The sequence below is a fragment of the Podarcis pityusensis genome (genome assembly GCF_964106645.2).
Source record: "Podarcis pityusensis genome assembly, chromosome: 12".
Lineage (NCBI taxonomy): Eukaryota > Metazoa > Chordata > Lepidosauria > Squamata > Lacertidae > Podarcis > Podarcis pityusensis.
In genome coordinates this window covers 22056922-22084428 of record NC_138037.1, presented here as the reverse complement: position 1 = coordinate 22084428, position 27507 = coordinate 22056922, and the positions used below count along the sequence as shown (strand labels likewise).

Below are 27507 nucleotides of genomic sequence, written 5' to 3'. Positions count from 1 at the left end.
GAGTGTCCTCTTGTGAGGATTTTAGTCTTGTTTTCAACATATTTGTTGCATTTGTATTTTTAAATTGTGTTTTAATTATTTTACACCTAAATCGTCTTGGGACAGTGGATTAATAAATTGTTGTAATAATAATAATGACAATAAGGATAAGCGTGCAAGCAGCTACAGTTCCCAACTTGAAACCTTCCAGTACTGCCTGCTATTTAATTCTTTTCTTCATACTCTTTATGCTTTGTTCAGTCCTATTCTTTTCCAGTCCGCTGCTGTTTTATTGCTGTACATTTCCATTTTATGTTTGTACTCCATCTTTTTGTTTTGTTTATTTTAATTTTTTTCTCTTCTCCCTCCCCCCTTCCTTTTCCTCTCTCTCTCTTTTCTGATTCACAGGCTTTGCAGTGCATGTTGGTCTCCCTCCATTCAGAACTTGACATTCAAAGGTACTTGATGAAAATTGAATCCTCTCAGAGAGTTAGTACTGCACTTTTCTTTTTTCTGCATTCTGCCTTGGATTGATCTTGCTGTTTTTTTGCTTTGCCTTCCACTCACTGTGTGAAGCTTGCCATCCCAAAGAGTGAAATTGTCCCTGGTTAAATCTGGCCCTTTACCTTTACCTAAATCTGGCCCTGCACGTCTTGTTTTCCTGCCTAGATGTGGATTGGGTAGCAAAATGCATGGACACCCATTTCTAACATTAGTTCCGAAGTGACAAATTTCTGTATGACAAAGTCTCTGCATATCAAAAGCGTATCGGAAGAGGCTTGGAGAAGATGGATCCGCTTCTGCAGCCTTTTGAGAACCACATAATTTCTAGTAACATGATCATATTGCACTGGGACTATATTTTTATTGTATTTCCTGTTTCAAATGTAGCAATTTCATATATTCTCTTGTGTCATACGTATTGGCCTGCGCTCGTTTGTTGCTATGCAGGAAAGTTGCCTAAAGCTGTTGCATTTATATGGTAAGGTCTTTACAGCTTCTTTCAAACATAGGTTTCCTCTGTGCCTAAAAGGCATTTTCGTCTCCCTGTGTTTTTCAAATTCTATAACAGCACTTCAATTAGAAAAATCTTATATGTCACAGTAAGCAATTATAATTTTTCAAGGAAAGGTCTGTACTTGAGTAGCTCTACTACACCCATTAGCTTTTGTAAAGAAATGTCACAAACACATTCTTCTTTCCCGTTGCATTCATTTCAGATGCCCATTGGATATTTGTGTTCAAGAGACAATGGGAGTGTAATTTGCTCCTTGGATCAGAACAAATTGTCTCAAGGCTCATGTAATAATGTCTTTTAGCATCTATTTATTCTGTTTTTCTTGTTGCTGTGACTTCAGGAAGTTATTGGGGATATTTTGGGCTTGAACCAGTATATTAAGCTGTATTTTATTTTCATTTCAGCATTACAAAATGCCAGTGGCTGGCAGAATCCTCCTGCCCCTAGATGAAATGCAGACAGCTCTAATAATAAGGACTGTGGCAGTGATAATGGGGGACATGACTTCTAGCTTAAACCTGTTGCAAGATGTAACAATAGTTTGGAGAATGGGGAACAAACAGTATTCCTGATGGACCTGACAAGCTTTGAAAAACTAAAAAGGCTTCTGTCAGGTACAAGAATGTGAGGGCCCTGGGACGCCTTACAGTGAAATTGTTTTGATAAGAGCTATCCTCTGGAAGATAAAACTCAGGTTTATGTACCTTTCTGGAGCTGACAGGCAATTGCCCACCACAACTGTTTTGTCTCTCAGTAGTTCAGTCTGTAGTGAAACATTTGAGGTTCCACTTCTTCAGTTATTGTACTATTCCTCCTCATATTGTGCTTCAGGCAAGGCTTGTGCATCTGGGACCCCCTCATCTTTTCAAAGGCCCAGTTTCCATGTCATGGCCAGATCATAAAATAGGCTTAGGGGACATACTGCAGGCTTATATGCCTCCCCCTTTCTACTTCCCTCACACATTTCAATTATCTCCGCTACTGCCTTGTTCTCAGAAACCATAATTTGCAACGACTTCTGAATCAGGCAATGTGTGCTGATCAGTAACTGTAGTCAGCCTTGGAATCAGAAGCCCACTTCCAACCATAGTCTCTTATTCTGATTGTGGGAGGTAAACTATAGTTTGCAATAACAACAGAATGCCCAGTGTGGACATTGAGGCAAATTATGGTCACCAAGAATAGTTACCAATAACCAACATTTGCCTGATTAAGATCCCATAGTAACCTTGAAAAGGGAAGGAATTAGGGTGTGGTGATGCACACAATCCTATAGCAGGGACCTTGCAGCCAAACTCATGACCTGATTGTGACATCTCAACAAGTCAGTGAATTTGGTTGGGGGCGAAAAATAAATCCAAACTAGATCTATCAGATTGGTACAAACATCCTTTTCCTTTTAGTCTCCTCAAAAGAATGGAGTTAATTTTTACTAGCAGTTGAAAACGTGAACTATCTTAGGAAGCTCCTACACAATTAAAAAAGGGAGCAGGAACAAGTGACCTACATATTTCATGTTAATTTCTTTACAGTCCTTAGAAGAGAGCATATTTTTGGCTGATCATATCAGCAGGAAGCAGTGCGGCTGATCAACATTAGAGGGAAGTAGTCAAGGTTGCTTGGAAATTCTTCAGATTTCATTTTTTAAAAAAATTCCTTCCCTAAGAATGCAAACCACATAGTCGCTGATCCAGCTAAAATCACTCAGGCTGCAATCTGCTGAATACTAACTTGAGAGTGAACACCACTAATAAGGGTGGGGCTTGCCCCTGAATATACATTCATAGGATCACACTGCATGTCCCATTAAAACCAGCAGGGCAAGTTATGCTATTACAGTGGTACCTCGGGTTATAGACGCTTCAAGTTACATATGCTTCAGGTTACAGACTCCGCTAACCCAGAAATAATACCTCGGGTTAAGAACTTTGCTTCAGGATGAGAACAGAAATCGTGCTCTGGCGGTGCGGCAGCAGCGGGAGGCCCCATTAGCTAAAGTGGTACCTCAGGTTAAGAACAGTTTCAGGTTAAGAATGGACCTCCAGAATGAATTAAGTTCTTAACCCGAGGTACCGCTGTACTAATTTAAGACTAATTTAAGCCCCGTGCCTTTTAATGGGATTTTGGTTGCAATTCTACGCAAGCTGATTATTTAGGGAGAAATTCTGTTGGTATATCAGAGTTAGAGAAACTCGCCAACTCTTGAAAATCCAAAAAGGTGGAGACTCCTCCACTGTAACCTCAAAGCTCCCATGCTGTAGCTGATTGCTTCTGAGTCCATAATAAAAGCTACAATAGAAGAATTGTGGAAACTGCTTGCAGCCTAATTAGATTTTTGCATGAAGAGCAGATTAATAAGCATATTGTTGCACACTACCCCTATCTTTGAGCAGTGCGAGATTCTGGGGGTTCCAGGTGCTTATCCAGGGCTCAATTTTCCTTTTGGGAATGAGGCACAGCAGAGACTGTGGTGTCTTTATGATATAAGGTTTCTTTACACATATATGCAACCTGAGCCTTCGATGGAGGGGCTCACAGCATCAACACCAAAAGAGGTTCTTGCTTCTCCCATAGCCACAGCCTTGGATTCTAGCAGAAATCAGGCCTGGCACTCTCTCTGCCTTTCCATCCTGCCACTGTTGCATCCAGATTCTAGCTCACATCACTCAACTCTCCCTTTTGTCTTCCTAACTAATAGACAGTCTCAACTCTCAACACTATGTTAACTGCAAAAACAGTTGGGATGCTTTGCGTAGCCAGACCTAAATACACCTGGGCCTGTTCATAGTGGAGCATTTCCAGTCTTCCCACGAAATGTAGCTTCTGTGTGAGGACTAGAGGCTTGTGATAACAGTTGAGGAAGCCATGGCAACTAACTGGGGATAAGGAGTCCTGCAATTGTAATGTAGCTAGGGCTTGGGTAGAAACATCCGTCTGTTTTGTGTGTTCTGAGTTGGGATCTCCTCCACAGCTTGCGCTGCTTTGTGTGTTTTGATTTAGGCATCCTCCTTGCATGGGGAATATTTCCATCCAATCCGTGGATTGAGGCAAACAGATAAAAACCTCCCTTCCCCATGCACTGGCTTCACCCTCAGAATCCATGTAGCTTTATCTTTGCTTTACACATAAATTTCAATACTGCTACATTTAAAAAACAACAACAAATCTCCTCAAAATGGAGGACATAGCAAAATCAACTTAACACAACAAAACCAAATTAATTTGCCTGCTCGATGGCAGGCAGAGAATGTGATCTGCATGCAGAAGGTCCCACATTCAAACACTGGCATCTCCAGGTACCGCTGGGAGAGAACCCTTCCAGAAACCTTGGAGAGACACAGTTCAGTTAAAGTTTATTAATAGTCCACAGACCTTCAAATTCCTGAAAAAGCAAATATTTGATTTCAGGCAAAGAAGGTAGTGGTGAATGGGAGAGGAACACAAAAATGCAGGCATGCCCTTTATCAATACTTTTTTTAATTGTTTAAAAGTTTAAACAATATGAAAGCAAACTAGTACTTATTAACCATTCTGTAAAAGTTATCTGAATGGCTTGGAACACTCAGAAGCAAGCAAAGTCCTGTTGCATACAGTGGGGCTGTCTTGGAGTAAGGATTGCAGTCTTGGTCCTGTTTCTAAAAGTAGCAGATTTCTCCCTCTCTCTTTCTGGCTACTTTTACACCGTACATTTAAATCACTATGATGGGGATTGCTTCTACATCAGCCAAATGAGCAAACTAGAGGTAGCAAAACTTACTGATCTATGGAAAGGGCTGCGGCATTTATTATTATTATTATTTTTTGCATACCAAAAAAAAAAAAAGGTCCCAGGCTCAGCCATCATCCTCCTCATCAAACTTACAAACTTGGCATCACTTACAAACATTCAGAATAAATAGGCCAATGTGATCTTGTCGCCATTTCAACAGCACAGTCATTTGCCAAAGGGAAGAAGAGGCGAGCAATTTATTTCACCTCTGTGGGACTCCAGCAAGGGCAGGGTCCTGTAGTGTACTTTGGCGGCAGAAAATCAAATAGAGGAACTTGGCTACTGTCTTGGTGAGCTCCTGGTCTCTCCCCTGTAATAAGAAGCGTATAACCTCTGTCTCTGGTTTCCGTGTTGGGATACATAGGTGGTCTAAGAATTGTTGGCGGAGATCACCAGGCTCAGTCTCTGGCATCTTCAGGTAGGACTAGGAGCAAGTCCTCACTGAGACTCTGGAGAGCCACAGCCTGTCTACTGTGGATTATACTGAGCTAGATATGCCAGTGGCCTAACTTCAGCAGCTTGCAATGTAACAGCAGAATGATTCCTGCTGTGTTTTGTGTTCCATTGCACAATCCCCTCTCCCCTCTCTGCCTTTCTTCAGCCTTCATTAGCACAGTTGACTGAGTATTTTCTGTGGAATGATATCTCCTCACCCCACCCTCCTCTAAAACCAATGTCCATTGAATACTTCACAATATTGGCTTCTCTTCCCCCACCTCCCACCTCCAACCCTCAATAATGAAATCATAATACACAAGAAAAAATGAGTTATAATACACCCAGCTGCTGAGTGTTTGGATTTTCTTTCTGCAGCCCTGAATCCATTTCTGTTTTCACAGGTGAAAATGCTCAAGATTGTTGTGAGGGTAGTGAGTGTGTGTGTATGTACAGAGAGAGAATTTTTTTTCTTCGTAGAAAGAAGTTAGTCTCATATGCATGTGGTATTGACTTTCTTTCTGAAAGCAGAACTAAGGAAAACATTTTAACTACCGTATTATAGATCCTGTATGTGGAAGAAGGACTTCTACATTGCAAAGACCCCTGTGGGTTTCAGTGTGTCCCTCTGTGCTTTGTGCACGTATATTATTATTATTATTATTATTATTATTAGTCACTTTTCTCACAAAGTGACCCAAAGCAACTAACATTAACAACAATGAAGAACAACAACAAATGTTCCCAGTTTGCCTGTCCTTCTGAAATTGTGGTGCCCAAAGCAGACTTTGTACTCTCAGTGAGATCTGGCCAAAGTAGAATAGAGCAATACCATTACTTCTTGTGATCTGGATGATATACATATTAGCAATAAAAAAGTATATTTCCATTGGCATAAAATTGTATATACATATTCCAAAATGCAGTCTGTGCCACCAGGAATGGCGTAATATATAATATAATATAAATGAGCGATACATCAGACAGAAGTTATGAGAGTGACAAAATAGAAGGAAGGGAATGAAAGAAGATGAATGGCCGACATTATTAAAAATCATACCATAATTTAGTCAACGTCCTAGAGACTTCGTCTTAAATATCTCATTATACTGTATATTATAAGTAACCCTTGAGTTGCTTATCCTCTCTTTCCAACCCCCTTTTGCAAAATGTGCAAAAGAAATCGATGTATTACTCAGTATCAGGAAACAAGTTTTTCCCCCCAATGGGTGTGTCTGTATGGATTGATATAGCATTTTATACAATACTTGTATTAAGGAGGCATGAATGCCCTCATGCTCACCCTTATAGAACTGAGGTTTTGCTTGTGTAAAGACACAGTCTAAGTCAGTGTTCCCCTGACCACTGGTCCTCCTAGTTATGGATGATGGGAGTTGTAGTCCAACAACAGCTGGAGACCCAAGTTTGGGAAAGCCTGTTCAAAGTGATGGCACTTAAACAGCATCACTTCATGGCGGCCTTCTCTGCCTCTCCACCTCATCCTTGCCGTAAGGTGCAGAAACTTACCTTTGGGCTAGCAAATGATAACACAAGAGGGGTGGCTGTGGGTGCTTACAGCTCCTAGGAAAGTGTTTTTCACCACTGCAAACCAGCATCCTTGATGGGAAAAGTATGGTGCACATGTTCTTCCTGCCAAGGAGAAGGTCCCAGGAGCAGAGGTATAATGGTCTAGGGTTGTGGCCGGCCATCAAGTCAAATATTCAGAGTCCCTGTCTCTAGTGTCCTAGAGCTGCCTAGTCAATATGAAAGAGGAGCTTTTTAGTCACTGATAAGCCTTCCCATCCTTTGTGCTTCTTGGAGCCAATCAGAGTGAAAGGAGGAGAGCCGGCCACTGAGGATTGGCTCCTAGGGTCACTCTGGAGAAGGCACACAGGAAGAACATACAGCCAGTTCTAAGCCAGAATGTAACATATAATTTGGCCTAAGGTTCCATGTCTGCAAAGCAGATATAAATTCATGAGTGGCATCTTTCTCAATTAATGCATGGTAAGCTGCTTAGCAGTTGAATGAACAATGCTGCCCAGTGTGGTTTGTTAGCCGTTATGAAGCTGACAGGAATCCAGAAGGGAATCTGATACAATTTTGCTCAAAAGGTAGAACCTAATTGTACCCAGTGGATGCTAGCAAAATGGCCAGATACTACCTAACATCCAGCTTGTTGTAAACAGCTAAACTGGGGGGGGGGGGGGGAATACATTGCCAAATAATTAATTGTAAAACATCAAATACTTATAGATGTGTTTGCCTGAAAATTCTGGGAGGAATTCTGTTTCACCTCATGAATTTCAACTGAGAGACAATTAGGAAATTTGGCAGAAGACTGATTATAGAGATCAGCACACCAGTTTGGTTCTTAGGCATTTCCAAGTGTCTAACGTTCCAGGGGATCCATGATCTAGTCTCTTATTTTTAGTTTTAGTTTTAAAAGCAACCATGTGAGAAATATAATTCAGACAGGAGTAGATGCACTAAGGAATATGATTTTTATTTTACACCTTTCCCCCTAGAGCTATCTTCCTTATCTAAATTGTTTGCTCCCATGCTGGTATTCATTCAGCCCTGCAAAGGAAAAAAACACAGGTATCCATATCATGCTTATAGATAGATTTTACTAGGCTGTTCTATGTCTATGCAGAATACTACTACAGAATTCCATGGGTAAGTGGATTGGCATTGCATCCAAAGATATATTTCCCAACCTAGAGCTAATCATAGCTTCACTAATGAGCTCACTGAAAGTTAAGGAGAGTCTCAGATTGGAAAAATCTGATGCAGGGGCGGGGTTAGCCCTTATCTTGTTCCCTGATCACAACATTATTCATTCAAAACCAGAACTGCTTCAAAAGTGGGGAAGGGGGGAAAAGCTGGAGATCAGATCAGAGGTATCCCACATCTGATGGCTGACTTTAGAAATAATATGATGCACCAGTCCTGGGTGCTGTTGCAGTCAACAGAAGCTGGGACAGAGCAGTGGGAGCTCACCACCGTCGCATGGCTTTGAACGGCCGACCTTCCGATCGGCAAGCTCAAGAGGCTCAGTGGTTTAGACCAAAGCACCACCTGCGCCCAGTTCGAAAGCATGCCAGTGCAAGTAGATAAATAGGTATCGCTGCGGCGGGAAGATAATGGTGTTCCGTTGCACCAGTAGCTGTTTAGTCATGCTGGCCACATGACCCAGAAAACTGTCTGTTGACAAATGCCGGCTCCCTTGGCCTGAAGCAAGATGAACGCCGCATCCCATAGTTGCCTTTGACTGGACTTAACTGTCCAAGGATCCTTTACCTTTTTTTTTTTAACCTGCTGTTGCAGTCATGGCCTACAACCACCAGCCACATTTCAGGTGACTGAATGAAAGAATTATTGCCTTCTTAAATCCTTCTTTGTTTTTTTAGGTCACTCACTTGTCAGTTCTTGGGTATTAACGTCCATGTGCCCACATGGGGTGTTTACAACCTTGTAGCTTAGACGCGAACGACGTCACGGAGGCACTTCAAAGCATGCCTCCATTCTCTTAAGATGAAAAATGTTAGCTGTAATTCCTGGAGAGAGAGAAGGGTGGGTGAGGGGGAATAGTGCCTCATAATCATGTCACTACAGGACGCTGGGTAATACCTAATATATTAATGCAAACCTTTTGTAAGCACAAAGCTCCTGAGGCTTTGGATTTCTCGTTAGGTATTTCAGAGTTATTATATTTTGTGTGTGACTGGACAAGTTGGAAACGGAGGGAGTTGAGAGAGGTTGAAGTTCCGCAGCAACCTAATGAAAACCTAATAAAAAAAGCTACAGTTGCTCCTTCAGCCAAGGTCACCAAGGGAGTATGCCATGATCTGTGTCATTTCTGCAGCAAGCTCCCCTCTCCCTACTCAAAAAATAAATATCCACCAAAAAGAAAAGGCCAGATGTCAGCAATATGGCTCTTTGTTTTTGAATCCAGCTTTGATCTGAACAGCATTTTCCAACCTTCTAAATATAGAACATCGCCATTGTCAGGGTTTTAAATTAAAATAAGAACTGGGATTGAATCCAGTGTTTTGGGCAGTGCGCACAAGAATATGGGAATCAGGAATCGAGGACAAGGGCATGTCAGTATAAGAGCCGTCAATGGGCAGCTCAGTACTAAGCTAGAAATGGGGTGAAGCCCCCAAGAAAAAGTAAGAACCACGAGACACAAGGTTCTAGGTGTCTGAAGTGGCTTGGACTGTGCCACTTATGTTTTCTCAGTGCTTGAGTTGCTAATGCGACAGCTGTAGGCACCATAGTGACTTAAGACTCTGCATCTCTAGGTTTTATTTCAAATTGAGCAAGGTGTTTTGGGGGCAGTTGGTTGGGAAGGGGTTGCCTGGTTTGGGGGTGTCTCCTGCCTTTTTTTGGGTCTGTATTTGTTTTGGGAGGAAGATGTCGATGTTTGGCTTGTTTGGTGGTGGTGGTGATGTCTCAGAATCACCAGTGTTCCTTCTGTGACTTGAGCATTGTGCAGTGCCCACAACAGTTCCTTAGAGTTCTGCCAAAACTTGGGGGTTTCCAGCCCCTCTGCAAGACAAATGGTTGGGGGAACAGCACAGGCTCAGAAGTGATGCAGGGTAGCCTAGATGGGCTCAGTACAAATAGCCAATGCAGACGCAGCTTTGGGCATGTTGTTCAGGCTTTCAGCCCATAATTCTGCAGTTGTTTGCAGCTCTGAAACTCTTACCCCACAGCTCCTCCTTTCCTCCTTTCATAACAGATTTCTAAGAGTGCCACATAGGGAAGCCCACTCCCTTTTATATTTCAACTCGCGAGCAGTTATCTCTCAGGAACTTCCAGATCTGTAGTTATTCTGGGGTATGAAAAAGTTAAGGGCAACAAATCCTCTTAAACGCTGCATGGTTGGAATTTAGCTATGACTATAGCCAAGAACAGGCCTTTGAATCTTGCTGTGAAACCACTGAAGCCTTTTGCCCAGCCCTAAAATTCTTGCACGGCTGCGGAGTTCCTGACAGCTCTCTGCATTGCCAAAGCCCCTTCTGCCAGCTCTCAACATGCTCGGGCCCAGCACACAATATGCTTTCCCCAGGTCTACAAAGAAAATTCTTCTAAAGACTGATAGGAGAGTAGAGATGGGTAAACATGCCCCAATCAACTTTGGATTAATTTAGTAATGCATGGAAATCATCATCATTATCATCCGCCCAGCTAATCTGAACTAGGAAAACAGACTCCTCCTCCTGACTGGTCTTCTCTGATTCCTAAAGTGTCTTCTCCAGGTGGAACCTGTGGAAAATTAACTCCAACTCCCATCAGTCTCAGCCAGAATAGACAGTGGTGAGGGATGATGGGAGTTGTAGTCATTGGTTCCCAATCTCTGCTATAACACCTAAACAGGAATGGCTAACCTGTGGCCATCCAGATGTTGTCCCATCATCTCCAGCCACATGGCCAATGGTTGGGGGTGATTGGAGTCAGAGTCCAACAACATCTGGAGAGCCACAGGTTTCCTACACCTGTCTTAAAGCAAGTGGAAGGGTGGTAGCAGCAACACACACTGATTCCCCTCAACCTGATGTGATTATAATACAGCATGCTGGGTAAATGGGGAAAAAGACAGAGCTTTTTCTTTCTCGTATGACTGCTAATATAAACCATTGAGGGGAAGAGAATGTGAGGGTTTTAGAGAGTGGCTGACTGGTGAGTAGAGAACCTGGGAATTCTTTTCCAGATCAGATTTTAATCTGAATATTTTTTATTTTGAGGGAATAAATCAGTGCTGGACCAAAGCTTCTCTGTGCCAGCCTTTCTGTATGTGTATTCGAGGTCTGAAGTGGTGGAACCTTTGTGTATTTTCACATGGGAGATTGTAGGTGGGTTGGAGGCAAAACATTATCATATCAAGTGACCAAATATTTTTGCAGGGGGTGTTTCTTTCGCTTAACACATCAAAAAAGAAAAAGAAGAGGAGGAGGAAGAAGAGGAGGAAGAAGAAAAATTGGAGATGTAGTGAACAGCCCATCTGCTTTCTAGCCTCGGCAGAGCCCAAATGGCACACTGTTGCTTGAAAGAAATATGACTTCTGTCATTGTCATGAACACTTTGAGTGAAGGGCAGGGTTTTAAAAAAACGTAATAATACAGAAGACTTAAGAGTGGAAGGTCAAAGTAGAGAGAGTATAAATTTGTCCCCTGTCCTCTTAGCTGAGTAATGCCTCTTCACACAGCTAGCACAGCGATACTGAAAGAGACTTAAGGAAGCTTGGTGGCATAAAGCCTTTCATTCATTGCCTGTGCATTATGTTGTGTGCATATCTGCATGCTTACATGCTGTTACTGTTACAGACAATGCTAGCAATTGTCAGAACAGCAGGGAATGAAATTGCCATCTATCTAACCCATACTGTCTTAGCCTCGGGTACTTGTTAGATATGAATTTTGTGCAGTTGGACGTACCGCAATAAAAATCTTAATGGAATACCCTGGGACAATCTCTTGTAAATAACATACATGGAAGTCACCTTGAGCAAACAAGGCCTTGTATCATTCTGCATTCAGCAGCTCAAGTGATATTTTATCTTTTTGTATGAGAGGGAGGCGGGAGAAATCCCTGCTCTCCTTTAGGCAGGGATCTTGAAGTTACCAACAAAAGTGTTTGCTTTCTCTTAATGATTTATTTATTTATTTTATTTCACAGACAAGGAGCCCAAAGCTATCTCAAAGCCCACAGCCCAATTTGGGAGATCAGGCCGAATTATCAGAGGCATCTGCTGACTCGCTGGAAATCATGTCTGAAGGAGAATCTCCTTCTCCCTTCTCAAGAGGAAGCCGTACACGAGCAAGTCTTCCAGTGGTGAGGTCAACAAACCAGACAAAGGAAAGATCACTTGGTAAGGCGTTACCCACATTCTACTGCTGAACTAATGCCAGGTTTTGTTATGCATCTAATACTCTATGTTCTCCCTGTTTATTTCACTCCACAAATGTCTTTCAGAGTGAAAAAACATGGTGAAAAAGACAAATGAGAGGAAGAACTTGACTTAGTGGGCTAAGACCATGGTCCCCCATTGTGTATCAACTCAGAGAACTGTGGCTTGTTCTAACTCCAAGTAATCATAGCAAACCTGGATCAAACTGCACTTTGTTATCTAACTCTGATTTGAATAAGCTACAGTTCCTGGGAACCGGGCTGTGTCGTAAAGCGGAAAGGGAAGCTTCTTCTCATGAACAAATGAAGGAAAGGGAGAGTATGCAATCTCAAGATTTGTACAGGCTCCTGTAAAACAATCTAAGACAGCCTTCTTAATCTAGTACACTCCAGATGTTGTTGGGCTCCACTTCATATCAGCTGCCGTCAGCTTGGTCAATGGTCAGGAATGATGAAACTTGTCGTACAGGCACATCTGGATGACATAACCTCTACTACTCCTCGTTTAGATGATTGGCTGGATTTGGTTTTACTGAATGATCTTGATCCAGTGTTTGTTTCTCAGCCTCGGATGGGAATTATTATGGCCAGCCTCATAGATGAATGAGTAAAGGTTGCAAAGCCATTGTGGGGCACAAATAACTCCCCCAGACTGTATCCAGCCCAGGTGGCACAATGGGTCAGTGTGTGTGGCTGTTAACCAGAAGGTTAGTGGTTTGAGCCCACCCAGGGTAGAGCTGTGCATTGCAGGGGGTTGGACCAGGCGATCCTTTGGGTCCCTTCCAACTTACAATTCTGTTATCAAGGTTTCTCCCCTAGAAAGGCTGCTCTATCTTTTTTCTCCTGGAACTGACATGCGGATGAGTCGCCACATGGTGGCAGTGTGGAGCTGCGCAGGTGGGGGCAAAATGCCAGGTGTCCTCTTTGGGCTTGTTACCAGTCCTCTGTTGTCTATGCCTTGCATTCCTTCATACCGAGATACAACACTGCTTTTTACTGGAGTCAATCCATAACTGGTCCATCTACCCCAGTATTGTCTGCTTTGACTGGTCAGGTTCTGAGGCAGCTCACTCAACCTTACCCAGCTGTGCAACTTGAGATCTGAGGAATTAAACTGGGGGTCATCTGCATACAAAACATATCCCCACCATTGGCTTATAGACCAAAAGTGTATTTGTATATTTCTACCTGTTCAGGTCTGTGTGACTCTAGAGTTCTTCCTAGCCCCAGTTCCTCAGTGGGAACCAGATCTCACTTGGAGGCATGCTTGACTGCTAATATTTCCACACACACTGCTTCTCACAGTAGCCATTCTTGCCACACGTTGAATGGGCTTGGAGCAGATTAGTGAATTTCTGTTACCGATTAGCTGCACATAGGAATAGGTAGATTTCTCAGTTTTGGTTTCTCGTTTTGCTGAACTTAATTCCAGATCTCCACATTTCCACATCAGCTTGCCATTATATATACCGTCAGCATTTTAGTGCAAATTTATCCTGACACACTTTGGTGTGCAATTTTGCCTAATATGCGCATTTCTGCAAAGTAATTTCCCAATGCCGGATTGTATGTTATTTTTTACTAGCACATGCACTTTTAGGCACACTTTGCCCTAGTGTATGCATTTTTGCACGCGTTACTTAGCTGGAAAGTTGCATTGCAAAATTCAGAATGGCTGTGTTTCTGTATTCCCCCCCCCCCCCAAGTGTTGATTAGATAGATTTGCCTTTAAATGTGAACCAAACCAACATTTCTCCCCCACCCTTAGCTGCACAAGTGGAAGGCAATCTTTCTCAGGAAATAGTGCCATAGGACAGGCAAGCTGTTGCTATATAAGGCAATGAATGCAGATGGTTGAGGAAGGCAAAGGGTTATTGCCATAAAGAAGCTTCTCTTCTGCAGGATCCCATCTCCCAGACTGCAGAGCAGCATAAAGCAGAACGGCAGCGGGGTCATAAATCATGGGGGCTGTTCATAAACTGAACGTAGTGGTTTATTTATTCTGTTAACAATCCCAGGCCATTTTTATCAAGAGCGCTTTGATATCTGATACATAATCAGCTAAAAAAAAAAAAGTACAAAGAAGTATAAACGAAAGGCGGTTTTAGCTGGTTTCTCTACACCAACAGAGACTCAGAATGATTAAAAGGTGGTCTTGCCATATATATTATGGGATGCGGGAGCTGATTGTGTTAATCTGCAGGAACTGTAGCCTGCCTTAGTTAATGCAGCAGGTACTTTTTGGAAATTCTCCACCTAGAGGGGTTCCCCAAAAATCTGTAATGAGAGAACCAATGTTATGCTATTTTTGCAATGAAAAATGTAGAACATGCCAATATGACCATGACGACTAGGGCTGACGGCAATTGTAGTACAAATCATCTAGGGTACCGGATTAGTGGAAGTTGGTGTAGACGGCACTTTCTGTTTATATTCCCTCTCTTCTGAGTCCTCATTTAGGATATATTTCCTCCCTAAGTGGGGGGGGGGGGGGAGAAGCCAGACAAACTACTCACTGTGAGCTCTAATGCTATGATGTAAAGAGCTACATTATGATATTCTGTCGGGGTTATTGTTGTTTGTCATATCGTATGTGATATGTGGGATCCCTAAGGAATTCACAAATCCCACCAACATCTGCTTCCCCCCTTTTCCATTCTGCATGTTTTTAATCGACTTCACTCATAAATCTTGGTGGAGAAGAGAATGGCCATGTGCATGTCTCTCTCCCCCACCGAAGACAACAGCAGGAGACTCATACCTCAAAGAAAATGCCTCAATGCCCTTGCAGAACTTGGACAGAGGCAAGAATGGAAAGCCTGGTGTGTGTACTTGGGGGGGGGGGGGGACAGTTACGATTACTTTGGCTTGGACCCTAAGATAAGTTAGTTATGATTAAGTTCATGTGAAGGAAGTTTCCTTGTCTTGATTCTTTATTTCTCCCAGCATTGCCTCTAGTCATTTGTTCTCCCTCACCCCCCCCCCAAAAAAAGCTACTTCAGAAGGTTGGAGAGGCATCCTGGACAATGTGGGGCAAGGGAAGTTGTCTGAACATCTACTTACTTTGTGTTTATTCCCTATCTCATTATTCCCCCACCCACCCCATTTCCAGGAGTGGCTTTTTGGTGGGGCACAACTGACAGGCAACGCTATATTATTCAGGCTCTACCAAACCACTTATTCATGACCAAGTAAAATCAAAAGTTCTTTTTGTAAGTTGGAAAAGTTTTATCATTTATACATGATTTTTTAGGTTTCTTGGGGGGTCGAAGAGGTGCTTTTCTGAAGGAGTAAATGCACGTGTGCTCACTTTTGTGGAATGTTTGTCAGTACATAGGTTGTAGAAACCCACATTTCATTTGCAGCAGCTTATGAAAGGCAAAGAGACAAGCTTTTCTCTCTCTACGTAATTCTAGAACCTGAATCATCCAGTGATGATTCTGAGTAGGAGAAGATGAAGGACAGACCCATGAACCTCCTTCTTGCACATAGTTAAACTCTGCTATTTGCTAAGACAAAATGTGATTGTGACTACCAGTGCAGGGTTTTTTTTTTAAAAAAGGAATTAGACAAATTCATGGAATCTAATATTGCCAATGGCTAAGGATGGCTGTATCCTGTCTCCAGGATCAGAATGAATATGCCCTTACTATCACTCACTGGGGAACAGCAGAAGAGAGCTATTGTGTTCATGTCCTGCTTGTGGCTTCTCATAGGTATCTGATTGGCCGCTAACAGAAACAGGATAATGGACTAGATAGGCAATCCATGGGGAGTCTGCCATCCTCCAGGTGCTGCTGTGCTGCACTCGCATCGGCTATAATGGCTGGGCTGCTGGGAGCTGGAGCCCAAAAACATAGCGAGTGCCACAAGTTCCCCATCCCTGAGATAGGTCTGATCCTACTTTCCCACTGTTTCATTTCTTCATTCCATCATAATTATAATGTAATGCACGTTGGGATCAGTCAATTTTCCTTCCCAAACTGCAGGAGGGCCCATATACTGTAGGAAAGAGAAGCAGATACCCCCCAGAGAGTGAGATCCAAGTATATAAATGTGCAGTTTATCTGTGTTGTTTGTTGTTGTTTAGTCGTGTCCGACTCTTCGTGACCCCATGGACCAGAGCACGCCAGGCACTCCTGTCTTCCACTGCCTCCCGCAGTTTGGTCAAACTCATGCTGGTAGCTTCGAGAACACTGTCCAACCATCTCGTCCTCTGTTGTCCCCTTCTCCTTGTGCCCTCCATCTTCCCCAACATCAGGGTCTTTTCCAGGGAGTCTTCTCTTTTCATGAGGTGCCCAAAGTATTGGAGCCTCGGCTTCAGGATCTGTCCTTCCAGTGAGCACTCAGGGCTGATTTCCTTAAGAATAGAGAGGTTTGTTCTTCTTGCAGTCCATGGGACTCTCAAGAGTCTCCTCCAGCACCATAATTCAAAAGCATCAATTCTTCAGCGATCAGCCTTCTTTATGGTCCAGCTCTCACTTCCATACATCACTACTGGGAAAACCATAGCTTTTACTGTACGGACCATTGTTGGCAAGGTGATGTCTAACCCTTTATATGACCAATGCCCCATTCACCAAACCTCAAAGGTCAATGCTTATAGGACATTTGCACTATACTGTTTGGCAACTGAGGTTCAGGATTAATTAAGTAGGAAGCTACTAATTTGGCTTAGCGTTTCCCCCTCTCTCTCTGCCATTCCTCATAGGCCCCCAACTTGTTCCAATCTAATAACTGTCTCACAATAGCTGTCAAAGGGGTGTCATTCACTTCTCTTTGGAAGGATTCAGGCAGGTAGCCGTGTTGGTCTGACACAGTCAAAATATATTAATTTTTTTTAAAAAAATTCCAGGAGCACCTTGGAGCCCAACTAAGTTTGTTCTTGGGTATAAACTTTCGTGTTCATGCACCTTCTCTTTGGGAGGATATGGCTGAACTCCCACTGATTGTATGCGAACAGGTTTGCACTCAAAAGCGACTAGTGAGACATGCCTTCTCTTAGAAGATTTCTGAAATATCATCCCTATATTCTGTAGTTCTTTGCATATTAGAAGAAAATTATCTGCGCCAAGTTTAGGGAGATAGCTATATTTGATTAGTCAAGAGGGATTCCTCACTCTGAATGGCATTTTCTATATTGTGTAAACAGCCAGTTGATAATTTGGAGATAAAGAATTCCTTCCCTAAATATGTCCATGTAGCATTTGATAAAGCACCAGTGTAGCTACACAATGTATACATTTGATCAGTAGCCCCACTTCTTCCAAGTGATCCAGAGTCAGAAGTTGTAATTAAGGGGTGTTTAAATAATAGACAGTGATTTATTAGCTGCATACGGGTTCAAAGACTGTAGGTTTCACACCATTTCACAGCCACAAACAACATGCCATCATACTCTTAAATTGCCTCGTTAAACATTAATGCTTCTTGAGTGATGCTTTTCTGCGGCATTTCCACCTTTTCATCGAGCTGCAATACTGTGTGTCAAAATCAACTTTAGAAGAAATAATTTTTAAAGTTCAGAATATGGCAGCCCCATTAATGATTGATTGGTACTTCCTGTCTGGAAAACACCCATTGGCTGATGTTTTTCTGTATACAGCTAAGGCCTTTGCTTTTGACCGTAAAACTCTATATAGCTTGGAATCCTGGATAGCCAAAGGCTCACCAGCTTAGGTATGAATCTACTTACTGTATAGAATCCGTATTGGATGCCCTGCTCCAGGTGCTTCTTTCTTCAGAGGCTGGTGAATGGTAATAAGGGCTTGCATCCAATGTAGTACAGTCGTATCTTGGATCCCGAACACCTTGGTACTTGGACATTTAGGCTCCCGAACGCCACAAACCCAGAAGTGAGTGTTCTGGTTTGCAAACGTTCTTTGGAACCTGAATGTCCGACTGCTTCCAATTGGCTGCAGGAGCTGTTTGGGTTTCCGAATGTTTTGGAAGACGGATGGACTTCCGGAACAGATTCCATTCCAAGGTATGACTGTACGAAGCAACTTGTTATGTTAGTGCAAGGATTTCCATCCCCCCCCCCCAAAAAAATATGTTCTAGGGATTCCTCCAATTCTCCAGAGCAGATTTGGGGAGAGAGTTGGGGGGGGGGGAGAGGGTGTTGCATCACATAAGCATTAATCTTTACACTAACAGAACAAGCATGTTGGGTACCACCCAAAACTTTTTTGGCAGTTGCAGGTTAGTTGGGGATCCCGCTCCCCAAATGAAGAACATTTGTCTCTGTTGGCTTCATTTCATTATTCCCAGCCTAGTTTTACATTCCATTTTATTCCTGTCTTCCGAGAAATCATACGCAAACTTGATAACCCAAGTCACTGATAAAAATGTTAGCGTACCAGGGCCAGGATAGGGCCCTGTGGCACCTAACTTTAAACTTCATTCAGGTTTTATGAGGAATAGTCGATTTAAACACTCTTTAAATATGGCTTTCCAGCACTTTGCCCATTTGCCAGGATTCCTTGAAGAAGATAGACAGAGGTTCTGACTTAGAGTACATCAGCAAGTTACTTTAGTACATCCTCTTCTTGGTTTGGTGGTCTGTAGTAGACTCAATGTTAGGTTTCCCAATCGCTTCACTTTTGACCTATCCTCCTGAGACCATCCATGCTCTTACACAGCTCCCATTCACTTGAACCGTTCTCAGGTGTAATTTCCTGCAGACTGAACAAGTCTTCATGAAGCTTCCCGTGCCCATACCTCTGTTTTGTCCTTGTGCTTTCCCTTGATTTCTTGGTGCATGTAGAAAATGAGTGCAAATATTTGCTGTTCTGGTTAAATACTTTACATTAAAACCTGACTGGCAAGACTTCAAGAAAACAAAAAAACCCAGCCCCAAACAATTCACTTCAGTTCCAGATTTGAAACAAAAGGCTCCCAGGAAACTAAATAGCCCAAAGGTGGCCACATTTCCCTTGTTTTCCTCCTTGTACTGCTGAATAGGATTTTAAAAGGAATATTCCTTATCTTTGCATAAACATTTAGCAGGACAAAAATACTCCCTCTTCGAACTTAATCAGCAAGTATGTTGCTGCCTGCTGGGGGTTTTTCTTTTTTTTCTTTTTAAGGTTTATGCTTCATTAATCGTGCTTGTGTCTTTTTCTGGAATGTGTACCCAGGGGAAGCTGAAACACACACCGTCCCGAATAAAGCTGTGTAATCACATTTGTCCCTTCCTTTAATCTGCTCTTCCTTTGTGTGTAAGCAGATATCTTGAGAATGCACCTGAAAGAAGGCAACTGAGAGAGCCAAAATGCTGTTTAGCATGGCTACCTCAGCAAACATACACCACACAAGCCGTGCTAATCTCCAAAAACATTATTCGATAGCCTCACTGGCTTCTTACGTTTTATAGGCCAGTATAAAAACGTAATGTAAATTCATGCAACTCTTTCATCTGTCATTTGCAGCAGGTATTCATGTTATGTCTCCTTTTGGGAGGGAATTCGCTGTTTTCTACAAAATGGAAATACAGCAATGTGAAAAAAAGAGCTTGAAATCCAAAATATCTGGCCTGTAATAACTTCAGCCTTTTCTTTCCCCAACCCATCCAACCATAACTGTCAACGTTTCCCTTTTTTAAAGGGAAATTCCCTTATTCCGAATAGGATTCCTTGCAAGAAAAGGGAAAAGTTGACAGCTCTGCATCCAACCCTTCCCCATAAAACTGCGGGCTCCCTTCAAGGGCCTTTCTGCTTTCCCACAGGTGCAACTTCAGGATGACACAGCTTCACCTGACACAGTGAACTAAATAGGTGAAAGGAGTGGCGTGAAAAAGAATGGGCAGAGGGGAAGAGAAAAAAGAAGGGAAATGGGTTCTCCATTAGCTTTTCTCCAAATAGGAAGCTGCCTTATACTGAGTGAGATCCTTGGACCATCTAGGTCAGAACTGTCAACACTGCCCAGCAGCAGCTCTCCAGGTTTTTCTGGCAAAGGTCCTTATGAGCTTTATCTGAAGACGTGAAGGATTGAACCTGCGGCCATTTGCATGCAGAGCATGTGCTCTGCCACTGAGCTACAGCCCTTCCGCAGGTAATCAGAGGTCCTGCACACGCTGTCAATCCCCAAAGAGATTGAGGAAGCCCCAGCAGGTATCTCCAAACTCATCCTATAATCATAGAATTGTAGACTTGGAAGGGACTTGGAGGGTCAACAATGCAGGACTCTCACTCAACGCACAGTCCCCCATCCAATTTGAAACCTATCGAACCCTGCTATGAGCAGTTTTGTTGCTGCTCATAGATCAAGTAGTCACAAGATCAATATTTGATCCCATTTGGTGCAATTTCCCATGTAGACCAGCTTCGTGAGCCTCTTACCATTCTCCAGACCAGTTGTGACCCTGGCTGCTGGCTTGTAAGATTGGAAAAAGCATTGGCTAGATGCTGAATCATCATAATCCCTATTGGGTTGGTTTTGTGCCACTGCTCAGCTGCACTGAGCCCTGCACCAGCTGCTTCTTTCTTTGACTGGCAGCTAGAGTGCTGCCACATTGTGTCTTGGGTTCCATGGAGCCTAGGTAATGTAGTTCTCTTGGATGCCTAAGTCTATACTGTAGATATCAGGTGCCCTGGAAACAAAATGTCCCAGGTCTCCTTGCCATCAGTAAAGGTAAAGGGACCCCTGACCATTAGGTCCAGTCGTGGCCGACTCTGGGGTTGCGGCGCTTATCTCGCTTTATTGGCCGAGGGAGCCGGCGTACAGCTTCCAGGTCATGTGGCCAGCATGGCTAAGCCACTTCTGGCGAACCAGAGCAGTGCATGGAAATGCCATTTACCTTCCCGCTGGAGCGGTACCTGGAAACAAAATGTCCCAGGTCTCCTTGCCATCAGGACTCAGCAGTGAATACCAAGAGCCCAAGAGTCATGCCAAAAAGTTTGCACTGCAGTCTTCGCACCTATTCTGGAGAATAAACTCCGTTGCTTATTCCTTGCACACAGTGGAGCTTGCTTTTGACAAATTATGCATAGGATTAAGTTGTTTCACTCTTCTCCTTGTTTGCTTTCCCAGTCTAAGTCCTAGTCACTTTTATAGGCTGATTACTTGGCTTTAAGCCTGGCACTTAATTTCATCATCCAGGTGAGCAAAACCATACACCTTTTTTTTTAAAATCCGGAGCAAAAAAGAAAAAGAAAAAGTGTACCAGGAACTTTGGGTTAGCTATTGTCTTTTTTTTATGCAGCAGATCGAGCTGAAAGATTATGTGCAGGCCCTCTTTCTTTTTAAAAGTGTGAAGTGTGTGTATAACTAGGTGAGAATAACTAATGGAAAATAATGCTTAAGGCCTCAGGCTAGAAATACCACAAAGATCATGAAGGTGACCTTAAGACAAGCTCTGAAAGGATGCCTTGAAAAGCTGGAAAAGCTAGTGCTGAGGACGGCAATAAAAACCCTGACAGTACGCCAACAAACTTATCTCACATTACAAGAAGTATTAATTGTTATCGAAGGTCTCTGCTTGTCTCTGAAGAATTCATGCCTGGAGGAAGGGTGCTGTGTTATCTTTGTCTATCCAGATATACAAAATTTATTTCAGACTTCATTGCAGATTGTAGAAAAGCCTCTTAAGTGGTTTTCATGAAAATTAAAATTATCAATAAAATCAGTTGAAAATACTTAAAACATTTAATGAAATGTGTGTGGTTTTTTTTTAAAAAAAACCTACCAACGGTAAAAAGATTAAAACGTGTCTGGATAGGTGTGCCTAAACAAAATTGTTTTAAGCAGGCGCCAAAAAGAGTGCTTTGAATCTGCCTGTTTGATACTAATATTTGTCTGCAGCAGGGATGGTGTCTTGCTCTGTCTTTGATGGGACTTGTGGAAAGAACCTCTTGGATAATGTATGATTGAAAAGCATGTGGTGTGATGGTGTTAGTGCTTCACCATCCTAATCCCATGTTCATTGGCTTGTAGGGGGTGAGAGGGGATTCAGATGCAATATTGTCAAGTTACACACACACACACACACACACACACACACACACACATATCAGTTACAAGTCATTGGGGAAATGTGCAGAGGGATATGTGGACTGATGCAGATCCCATCATTAGATAATGACTTTAGTGGTGGAGTGCATGATTTCAATGCAGAAGGTCCCAGATTCCATCCTGGGTAAGATCTCTGCCTGAGACCCTGGTGAACATCTGCCAATCAGTGTAGACAGAGGTGACCTCCATTGACCAGTGTTCTGACTCCGTATAAGGCAGCTTCCTATGTTCCTATATTACAGGAATGGGGAGCCTTTTTCTGCATTCCCTTCTGTAAACCTTCTGAGGGCGACAAGCCAGTGGTGTGTGAGGCCAGGTGCAAAATTAAGAGAAGCAGCAAATGTACATTTTTAGCTAAGTATAGTAGGCTAGTTTCTACACAATCTGTTGTTCATCAAGGCAAGCAAGTTCATCTATTGCTTTATCAAGTTGCATATGCGACTGAAATGTTGAAATATGTATCCTATCCTGAGATCAAGTAGGAAGACTTTAATACATTAATAAACCAAACCAAATGAGAGGTAACGTTTTCATCAGCTCAGGCTCAAGTCTTCCAACCCCCCATCCCTGCCTCCAAGCAGTTTCAAGACGCTCAGTTGGGGAGAATAAGGCTTGGCCAACTGGAACCTTTGTGGCCTTGCAAAATGGCGAGAACGTTGTAAAAGCAATCTGGAAAGCTCAAAAATCAGTTTCCCATTTCTGTTGCTGTCGCAAATACCCACGGTAGTGCTTTTTTAAGTGAGGAGAGGGACAGTTTCCACCAGAGCCCATCGTAGTTACCAGCAAAGCCTTCCCCCGGATTACTATTTAAAAGCACATTTAGAATAGGTTTCTTCTGACTTGCCCAAGGCATATGCAAACAAGCATCATTGAAGAACCCAGACATCATGCTAGTCACACAGCATGAGAGGGACAGAATGACAAAACTAAGATATTTATGCTGAACCACCGAGGTGAAGCATTCTGCAGGTTTTTAACTCTCTTTGCCAGACATCAAGGTTTGCGGCAGATATTGAGCCACCCGAAAAAGTATCCTTTCAGTTGCAAGACTGAAATGGCCCTGGCTGAAGAACAGAATAATAATAGTAATAATAATAAAAACCTTCCTTGCAGCATCTGTACTTCTTGAGAGCATATAATCAATAGCCACAGAGAATTATACTCCTTTTCCAATACTGAATTAGAGAGTTGATATATGTATCACGAGCCCTTTGTGCAAACAGGCCTCTTTAACTCGTATCCAGAATGAAGCTTGATATTCCTACTTCATTCATGTCAACCAAGATGTTCTTGTTGTTTTTTTGTCCTCATAGGTGTTTTGTACCTTCAGTACGGAGATGAAACTAAACAGCTAAGGATGCCCAATGAGATCACGAGCACAGATACGATCCGTGCCCTTTTTGTAAGTGCCTTCCCCCAGCAGCTGACAATGAAAATGCTGGAGTCCCCCAGTGTGGCAATATACATCAAGGATGAGAGCAGGAATATCTATTATGAATTAAGTGATGTAAGGTAAGTCAGTAAGTAAGTCAGTAAGTAATAACAATAAGAATAATGTTGCTTTGGTTAGGTTGTGTTGTTAAGACGTGGTACAATGTAAAAGGGTTACAGATCAGAAAGGAAGACTTCACTTTTTTTTTTGTCTCTCTCTAAATCCTCCTGTTATCCAAGCACAATTTTTCACATCTTTCCTACAAGAGGAATGGGAAAACTCCCAAGATAGAAAGCAGCTTTGGCTTTCTATATCACTGGCCATGCTGACAGGAGATGGCTGGAGTGTAGTCTAAAAGCAGTCAGAATGGCACAGGTTCTTGTCTCTGTTTTAAATTACCGTATTTTTCGCTCTATAAGACGCACCTGACCATAAGACGCACCTAGTTTTAGAGGGGGAGAACAAGGAAAAAATATTCTCCCCCTCTCTGCGCAGCGCCCCTTCAGCGAAGTGGCAGGAGAAATGGAGAACTCTGTGCTCCGGAGGCTTCGCCTTGCTTTCGCTGAAGCCATGGAGCCTGCATTCGCTCCATAAGACGCACACACATTTCCACTTACTATTTAGGAGGGGAAGAGTGCGTCTTATAAAACGAAAAATACGGTGTAGGAAGAGGAATATGTATATGAGCAGCTTGCTTTTCCTGTTGTGTCTGAATCAGTATATTGTCTTAAGACGCTCCGAGCGTAGATCCATCCTTGAAAAGTGGCTAATAGTGTTGTGGATGTGTGAACTTTGTGCCCGAGACTGTTGTACACACTACACCTTTAAAGCACATTCAAAGCACATTTCCCCCCCCTCAAAGAATTCTGGACACTGTCGTTTGCTAGCATTGCTAGGAATTGTAATTCTGTGAGGAGTGAACTACAGTGCCCAGAATTCTTTGAGGGAAAGGAACTGTTTTGAATGTGCTTTACGGGGGGGGGGGGTGTCTGCAGCCTGAGCACATTGAGGGATGTCTGTGGGCATTTTGCTGTGGTTACCCTTCAGCGCTAACTCTCAATTGTGTTTAATGTCTAATTAACCCTATGCTTCTTAACTGCTAGGGCAGATCTGTCTCTTCAGCACTCTGCTTTTCCTGACAGGCTGCTTGAAGTCAACAGCAGCAATGCTGCAAGTTCTGACTAGTTACAGATTCAAGGCAATTACCAACTGCAGTGCGACTTTAAAAGAAACGAGACCTGTCCAAAAATCCTTCACCATGTGTTCTCCCCACCACCCCCACCCCCGATAATCCCAGTGATTAAGATCAGCCCACTAAACTTGTAGCTGCACCTGGAGCAAAGGAATTCAGTCTTATGTGCAAATTCTCCGGAGATCAGGGGTGTTTAATGAAAGGCAGCGTCGTTTTAAGAGGACATAAGTGTGTTTAGATTGCAGTCTTTGTGGCCGATTATTCCTGAAGGAGAAAAAGGCTGGGATTGTTTAATCCATAAACTGTTCGTAAGGTAGGTTTTGAAGCCGACTGGAATACAACTGGTTTTTTAAATTGTTGCATCAATGTTATAGCTTGGTTAACTGTAAACTTATCTTTAAACTTTTTAAAACTAATTTTGAAAAGGAAGCTCTTTCCTCTCTATTGCCTTTTGCCCATTTTGAGTCAAAATTGACAGAGCTGATATTGGTTAATATGTGTAGAAATGATTTGCAGCTGGATTCCAGATATGTATACTCAGAAGTAAGTCCTCCTGAATTCATAGGACTTACCTTATCAAGCATAGGATTTGGGTCATGGGAGACTAAATATGTGCAAGTATTCTCCTGCTTTCTTTTTAAAAAATGTTGTTTTATTTTGGTCTACGTTTATTACAAAAAGGAGGGGAAATCTGAGTTCATTGTTGGTGAAGAACAACTGAACTTAATTGAAATGTAAAATGGGCTTTGCTTTCGTAAGTCCCTGCACCCAGGAGCTTTAATTAAACTGAAAAATATCTTAATTTGAAAGGGTGTGTATTTCTTCTGAAAGAATTATGCCTCCCAAGGGATAAGTAAGAGCTGAGGTGTCTGTCTGTTGTAGAGAGTTTTTCATTGGTTGGTTCCTACCATGGTGATACCTGAATTGTTAGGGCTAGGAACAGCAAACTGGGCAAACTAATGTTATTTCAAATCTCTTTATTGCTGATTCTTAGTTACTTTGTTTTGTTCTCAATTCTAGGAACATTCAAGACAGATCTTTCCTTAAAGTTTACAACAAAGATCCTGCACATGCTTTCAATCACATGCCCAGAGCTGTAAATGGAGATGTAAGGGTAAGTCATGGTTTTTTTCTTCTTGTTCTCTAATTGTCTCTTTTTGTAGGATTAAAAACCTGCATGGGATAGCATACATGCCTGCACTTATCTTTTAACACCCCCCCCCCAAATGTCTACTGTTAAATAATGCTTGAAAATCTGCCACAATGGCTCCTTTCAAGGGCTGATCGATTTCTAGTGCAGATACCAATTCTGTTGTTTGCTTACTGGTTAGTAAATGATGGGGAGTCCTCAACCCTCTCCTTCAGTAGTAACTGCTATTGGTGCTTACCAAGGTTCTTGCAGAATCTCATAATACAATCTAACACAACAGAGGTTAGGAGAAACCTCTGTGAAGTGTTAATCAGGGTTCCCACCAGTGTCTACTCCAGGAGATAACTGTTTAGTCCTGGTGGTGAGAAATCATACTTTGAAAGGGAAAGGGATCTGCCATCAGCTGGTTAACCAAACCAAGACAGTTTATTTGAATCTTAAGATACTTTCATACTGCCTTCTAGGAGGCAAAGTGTTGCTGACTACAGCTACACTCCTAACCCAGAAATAAGCCTTATTGAATAAGGAATAAGCCTTAGAGAATTCAGTAGGACTTACTTCTGTATAGATATGCTTTGGATTGTACCCTCTTCTGATTGGTGTCCCATAATCCTTACATCCTTGCTCTCACATTGGTTTAAGTTGGGAGAGTTAGGCACATGTGCAACTTATGCCAAAACGAAAACCTCTTATGTAGTCACTTCGGGAGCAAGCCCTGTTTTGCTCAGTGAGGTTTTCATTGTAGGTCTAACACTTCCGCTTGTCAATATTGATGTGGATGAGACACAGTCCCAAATATTTATTGGTGCTTTGTGTAATTTAAATTGATGTAGCTAGCGGCTGCTCTCCCTGGCCAGCTGTGAAATATTAAAGCAGAGGTAGGGAACTTCAGGATCTGGGGCCAAATTCTCTGTTAGCCCTGGAATTTTGCCTAGGCTACAACCCCTCTCCCTAGGCCATGGATCCTCCCTGTTCCTTCACCTCAAGTGGTTTTGCCAGGCTGGAATGAGACCGTGGACTGTGGTGATGCCTCTTGCCTTCCTGGATGGAGACATCTCTCCCTCTGTGTTTATAAACTTCTGGGTTCTGCATTCGGAGAATGTGGCCTAATGTAGAAAGATAAGAGTCACATCTGTTTCTTAGGCTGTGTTTGCCTCTGGCTACGCCAGTATTTACCTTTGGTCCTTTGCACCAATGGCATGCAGGCCCAAGGAGCTCTCCTGTGAGTGATTGCAGCCCACAGTCTGGAAAACCTTCCCCGTCCCTGTGCTGAAGGTGATCGATTTGCACGTGGGATCTCTTCAGCATGTGGGACAGGATTCAGGTGCAACTAGTTAGTTTTTGTCTGGGATCTATTTAAGGCCACACCTTCATAGCCACCTCATTCCAAAAGAAGTAATAAATGGCCGCTGGCACAAAATAGCCGTTTTAAAATGGCGGCAAGCTTTTGCTGCCCGTGAGAAACCCTGTTAAGTGTCTTTTTTTTGTTGTTGTTCAGGTGAAATCTTTCCTTAAGGAAAATATTCTTTGATGTATGTTCCTCTGGATAAAATGCATTAAGTGTATCGGGCCAAGGAATGTGTTATTACCTTGTGGGCCGCTTGGT

At 42.6% G+C, this 27507-nt stretch overlaps 1 protein-coding gene and 1 long non-coding RNA gene across 18 annotated transcripts in view; one reads left to right on the top strand and one right to left on the bottom strand.

The window, feature by feature from the left end:
• Nucleotides 1-27507, top strand: part of KIAA1217 — a 370991-nt gene that overhangs the window by 265351 nt on the left and 78133 nt on the right. For 10 of the 17 annotated variants that reach the window (XM_080974354.1, XM_080974370.1, XM_080974355.1 and 7 more), the window contains 4 exons: nucleotides 388-468; nucleotides 11886-12078; nucleotides 23441-23639; nucleotides 25772-25865. In XM_080974354.1, the coding sequence (XP_080830480.1) occupies nucleotides 388-468; nucleotides 11886-12078; nucleotides 23441-23639; nucleotides 25772-25865 (567 nt within the window). Of the gene's footprint in view, nucleotides 1-387; nucleotides 469-11885; nucleotides 12079-23440; nucleotides 23640-24928; nucleotides 25065-25771; nucleotides 25866-27507 lie in introns of those variants that run through there. The other 7 variants (XM_080974365.1, XM_080974372.1, XM_080974359.1 and 4 more) reach the window with 3 other exon arrangements.
• LOC308459327 lies at nucleotides 7724-17907 on the bottom strand. The gene is made up of 3 exons (XR_013978007.1): nucleotides 17812-17907; nucleotides 8624-8761; nucleotides 7724-7781 (listed from the first exon to the last, which is right to left on the bottom strand). It is a non-coding gene; the product is annotated as an uncharacterized lncRNA (long non-coding RNA).